This window comes from Bos grunniens, chromosome 29, assembly GCF_055505025.1.
Source record: "Bos grunniens cultivar Pamir isolate PY7600 chromosome 29, Bosgru_T2T1.0, whole genome shotgun sequence".
Classification (NCBI taxonomy): Eukaryota; Metazoa; Chordata; class Mammalia; order Artiodactyla; family Bovidae; genus Bos; species Bos grunniens.
In genome coordinates this window covers 7118362-7123832 of record NC_141193.1, presented here as the reverse complement: position 1 = coordinate 7123832, position 5471 = coordinate 7118362, and the positions used below count along the sequence as shown (strand labels likewise).

Genomic DNA, 5471 nt, shown 5'->3' with positions numbered 1-5471 from the left:
CACAGACCCAGGCTGGGTTTATTGAAATGCCAGGAGTACGCATGTGACAAGGGAGCCAAAGAAAGGAAGAAGGTGGTGCGGGCTATGAGGTGGCAGGGACAGGCCCCATGTCCTTGGCCCTGGCATCCCCTCTCTGTGCTGGGGGCGGAGTGGGAACGATCACCCACTCTCCCTCAACAAAACGGCATGCTCAGGCCCGCAGGACCTCTGCCCCTGCACTGTGAAGGCCCCGAGGAGAGGGACTGGAAGCACTAGTTTTCTCTCTTGAGAAAGAGGAAGAGAAAAGGAGGATGCAGGAGGAGGGGGAGGTGCAGCCAGGGATGAGGGTGGCCAAGGAAGGTTCTCCTGCTGGCGTCTGCACCCTGCCTGTGGCTCTGGATGACGGAGGGGAGGCAGCAGTGAAGAGAGGCTGAGGGTCCGGCCCTCAGGGAGCCACTGCCTCCAGCCAGCAGGGACTGGAGTCAGCCCGAACACAGGACAGAAGTTCAAAGGGATTGAAGATGCAGGCAGTTCCCGAGTGACCCAGTCCTCAGAGCTGGAGGGGCTCGGCCTCCATGGGACAAGGAGGGGGAAGACAGGCGGAGGCTCCAGCCCCAGCAGCGGGGCAACGGCCGTCTGCCTCATGTGGCACTATTAGGTCAGTTCCACATTGTTGGCACGGTCCAGCACACGGGAGCCACGGGCACTGCCCCCCAGCTGGAAACGGCTCTCATAGAGAGTGGGGCAGAGGTGCCAGCGGTTGGCCCGGTAGATGCCCAGGTAGGTGTAGACGTCAGGCTTGTAGGTAAGCAGACACTTCACGCCTGCCGCACGGATGGCTGCATCTGCCTCCAGAACACCCAAGCGGTCCGTGAAGTCGTCTGTATAAACGCAGATGACCTGCCGCCCCCCCTCCTTGGCCCGTGGGCTCACCTTGGCCACCTGCAGCCGGCCCTCGACCACGGCCCGAGCAATGCCAGCCCAGGCGTGGTCCAGCTTGAAGCCAGGTGCCAGGTGTATCAGCCATTTGCCAGAGAGCACTTGGTGGGTGATGGCCAGCTGGCGCAGGGTACCAGGCGTTACGGGCCGCCCGCTGGTCTGCAGAGCTTCCCAGGCAGCCTGCAGGCCCTGCACATCACCCGAGTTGGGGATGTAGCCCTGCCCGTATGCTGCAATCCAGCCCACAGGCTCAGAGTTGGGCGAGCCAGGGTCCCCATAGCGGGTAACTTGGGACGGCGGGTACTTGGCCAACCAGGCATCCAGCTCTGTGGCAGGTGTCATGCGGGCATCAAACACCAGCCAGGGGTCCATGTCAGCTGCCATGGCCTCTGCAGCCAGGTGCTCAGCAGTGAAGCCATCTTCACGACCACCTGGAGAGTCCTCTTCCTCCAGCTCCTCACCTGGTTCCATCCTGCGGGAGGGAACCGAATCAGGGCAGGGCCGGGACAGACTCAACTTGCTGAGTCCTAGGGGGTGCCAGGCACTGAACTGAACTGAACTGAACGGTGTGGGCCTTGGCCTCGGCTGCCGCATCCCCACGATACAAGCAGTTGTGCAGAATTAACCGCCTGAGGTGGAACAAAAGCTATATAAATGTAGTTAGTGTTATTACTGCTCTCCCTGACCTACAAACGAGGAAACCGAAGCTCAGAGAGAAGGGGCTCACTGCAGGTCACACCTTCAGTGAGTGACAGGACCGAAATGGGAATTCAAATGTGGGAACCGCCAGCCCAGCTACGCCTCCTGGTCCTGCCAAAGCCTGGCCGCTCTCCCGGGCGCTGGGATTTAATGGAGGAAGGCAAAGCACACGTCCTCGCAGCACCGAGGCAGGGCCCATGGGGCCAGGCCTCCCGGCAAGCGTTATCCAGCCTACTTAAAGACGAGGGCACTGAGGCGAGAAAGGGCAGTGTCCGATCCGAGACCAACGGGGCGGTGCCTGGACTCGAACCCAGGCTGGATAGAGGCTGCAGGAGAGCCTGCCTCCCGCCCCGCCGCGCCCGCCGCCATTAGTGCCCACGGCCCGAGCTGCGCCCCCGCCCTGCCCCCTCCCGCCAACCCCAGCGTCACCTCCGGCCTTCGCTGCGCTCGGCGCCGGCCCAGCCCCGGGCCCGGCTCCGTTCCTGCCGGGGCTCTGCGCCGCCGCCGCCGCCGCGCCCCGCCCCCGCCACGGCTGCCGCCGCCGCCGCCATCTTAGTATCCCGGCGCCTCAACAAGAACTTTATAGACAAACGCAGCACAGGGCGGGGCCGGGAGGGGCGGGGCCGTCGGGGGCGGGGCCATCGGGGAAGGCGAGGAGGGGCGGGCCTTCGGGGGGCGGAGCTAACGTTCGCTCTTCAGGTCTTGGGGGCGGGCGGGAGTGGCGGTTCCGTCCCGGACGGACGCGCAAAGCCCGGGAGGCTCTAAGTGGGAGGGCACTCAGGCCCTGCCGGCGGCGTCCTGTCCGGCGGCGCTAGGACCCTGTAGGGAGCGTAGGGGGCGGAGCCGGCGGCACCAGGACCCGGGGGAACCGCGGCGGACGGGCTACGAGCAGGCCCGGGTGCCGGGGGGCTGCGGGCGGCGGCGCTGGGCCCGGCGCGGCGGGAGAGGCCCCGAGATGCCGAGCAAGAAGAAGAAGTACAACGCGCGGTTCCCGCCGGTGAGCACGTGAGCGGGCCCCGGAGGAAAGGGCCGGGCTCTCGGGAGGCTCCGGCCCAGGCCGGGCTAGGGAGGCGGGCGCATCGCCGTGTTCGGGGCCCCGTACGCCCCGCCCCCTTCCGTGCCCTTCCAGCGTGGGTGCCCCCCGCCCCCTTTCTCTCGGGATGCTCCCTCTCTCTGCCCGGCTTAAGCACCTTTTCTGGGACGGAGGCGAAGGGGTCCGAGCTGTCTGTCCCCTCCCCAGGCACGAATCAAGAAGATCATGCAGACGGATGAAGAGATTGGGAAGGTGGCGGCGGCCGTGCCTGTCATCATCTGTATCCTGTCGGGAGCTGTCGGGATGGGGGGGTGGGGGAGCCCGGAAGCCCCGGGGTCGCTTTTTGTGGATTGGGCCACCACCCCGCGTTCTCCTTGACCCTCCTCAGCTCGGGCGCTCGAGCTTTTCTTGGAGTCCCTGTTGAAGAAAGCCTGCCAAGTGACCCAGTCCCGAAACGCCAAGACCATGACTACATCCCACCTGTGAGTGGCTCCGATCCTAGAGGGCCCGGTTTGGGGTCTTCCTTCAGGAGTTCACACACCTGGGGGAGGCTGTGCCCTGATAAGGAAGTGGTAGGCTTCTGTGAGGTCTGTGGATTTGAGGAGGAGGGCTAGGATGTTCTGGCCAAGGAGGAGGGTTGGGGTGGAAATTTTCCAGGTTCCATTCCCCTGACATCCACAGAGTCCGTACTGTCCCTTGCTGAGGGCTCAGATGTCTGGGCCCCATCCGAGTGCCATCCCCTTCCCACTTCTTCCAGGAAGCAGTGCATTGAGCTGGAGCAGCAGTTTGACTTCTTGAAGGACCTGGTGGCATCTGTGCCTGACATGCAGGGGGATGGAGAAGACAACCACATGGATGGGGACAAGGGTCCCCGCAGGTAGGGAGCCAGGGTCCAGTGTCCAGGTGGGGAAGGCCAAGGCCCCTGGGCTTGGGGATGGCTGGGGAGTGGTGAAGGAGTGGGGAGACCTGAGGGCAGATGTACTGTACCTTCCCAAAGGGGCCGGAAGTCAGGCAGCAGTGGCCGGAAGAACGGTGGGATGGGAAGCAAAGGCAAGGACAAGAAGCTGTCAGGGACGGACTCAGAGCAGGAGGTGAGTGAGGCCCTAGGCTTCTGCCCCACAGGGTGGACAGGGCAGCCCTATACCAGGCCAGGATGAGCTGGCTGGGGGCCTGGTCCCTCACCTGTGACCTTTGTATTGGTTTCTTTGTAAATTGGGGTTACTGAGGTCAGCCTCCTGTCCCTGCTTTCCAGTGATGGGGCCATGCCCTTCTAGTCTCTAATTCCTGCTTTGTTCTCAGGATGAATCTGAGGATACAGACAGTGACGGAGAAGAGGAGACACCACAGGTCCCACCCCAGGCCAGCCACCCCCCTGCCCACTTTCAGAGGTAAGCAGCTCAGTGGCACCAAGGGGGCCCACTGACCCCAAGACTGACCCTGGCCTCTCTCCTGGCCTCCCTGGCCACTTGGTTCTGTTGGTCTTGGCACATTTGGGGGATGGAAGAGGAAGAACTAAGAAAGACTTCAAGGCTGGGGACTGTGCTCTCAGAAGGTCCCCTTCTGTTAGGTGGGGCTGTGTGACCTGCCCTGGGTCCTTCCCTTCTCTGGGCTTGCTCCCTGTTGGTACAGTGGGTAGTGGGCTCTGGGGATGCCCCGGTGGGGCTGAGTGGGCCGGGATGGGCACCAGAGAGTGGCCTGATCTTTCTTTACTGCTCTCTCCCCTGCAGCCCCCCGACACCCTTCATGCCCTTCACCTCGACCCTGCCTGTGCCCCCAGCACCCCCGGGCGCCTCAGCACCTGACGCAGAGGAAGAAGAGGATTATGACTCCTAGCGCCCTCTGCCCCCCAGGCCACACCCCCTTTGGTTTGTTTTAGTTGCTCTGGGGGGAAGAGAGACCATAGAGCTGTTCTTAAATTTATTAATAAAATAATAATAAAAGGGAACACTCATGTCTGTCCCGGTTTTTGTCCAGAGTTTGTGGCCTCCTTCTCTCCTTCTACCTCCTTCCTGATGCTGAGCTGGGACCCAGAGCCCCGGAGGGCTGGGCAGCAGCTGACTGAAGAGGGAGGGCTGGAGGCCACAGTTCTGCCAGCGCAGGGCCAGGGGTGCCAATGGAAGGAAGGCCGGTCGGAATGGCAGAGGGTCTGAGCCAGCTGGTGCTGGTCATGCTGGGGGACAACCTGTCTCATGGTGCTGTGTGTCCCTGGGTAGGTTCCTCTCCTCTGAATGGCTTCTTCTTGGCTCTCTTATGTAGACCATTGTGTTTACTCTGGGTTGGTACAAAGGGGCAGGTAACAGAAATGAGTCTGGAAAACTAGAGCTTGGGCCACTTGCCTTAAAGGACACGAGGAGGGGTGGTGGGGGCAGAGGAAGGTGGTGTGGTGGGGGGCCATGAAGGCTGGCTGGGGAGCAGGCAGTGACTCTGAGCAGACCCCGGAGCTACGCGCACGAGGCAGATGTGTCTTCCGGGAGAAGCGGCTTGGTGAGGCCCGCAGGAGGCTTGGAGTGCTGCAGGCAGCCTGGAGGCCTGGGTTGGCAGTAGACTCGAGCGCTGATGACTAGGAGGGAGGGGATATTCAAGGACTTTTGGGTTTCTTTGGGTGGGGACATGGGGACATAGAAGAGGGATCTCAAGTAAGAGCAATAGGGATCTTAGTAAGATCTCAAGTTTGGCTGTGATGAGTTTGGGGTGCCTGTGAGGCCACTGAGGAGAGGCATGGGGTGGGCACTTGGATGTAGTGGGCTAAAGACAGGTGTGTGAGCCTTGAGAGTCAGGGAGAGGGGAGGGCTGGGGTGGCCCACCAAAGGAGACTGAAGAG

At 62.5% G+C, this 5471-nt stretch overlaps 2 protein-coding genes across 2 annotated transcripts; one reads left to right on the top strand and one right to left on the bottom strand.

The window, feature by feature from the left end:
• Positions 1–2230, bottom strand: C29H11orf68 (chromosome 29 C11orf68 homolog). Its single transcript, XM_086384811.1, has 2 exons — positions 2047–2230; positions 1–1390 (listed from the first exon to the last, which is right to left on the bottom strand). Exons 1-2 carry the CDS (start codon positions 2166–2168, stop codon positions 634–636), a joined length of 879 nt encoding a protein of 292 aa, XP_086240937.1. The 5' UTR covers positions 2169–2230; the 3' UTR covers positions 1–633.
• DRAP1 (DR1 associated protein 1) lies at positions 2182–4595 on the top strand. The gene is made up of 7 exons (XM_086384813.1): positions 2182–2614; positions 2858–2930; positions 3039–3132; positions 3408–3527; positions 3648–3741; positions 3950–4038; positions 4378–4595. Exons 1-7 carry the CDS (start codon positions 2573–2575, stop codon positions 4481–4483), a joined length of 618 nt encoding a protein of 205 aa, XP_086240939.1. The 5' UTR covers positions 2182–2572; the 3' UTR covers positions 4484–4595.
• The last annotated feature ends 876 nt before the right edge of the window (positions 4596–5471 follow it).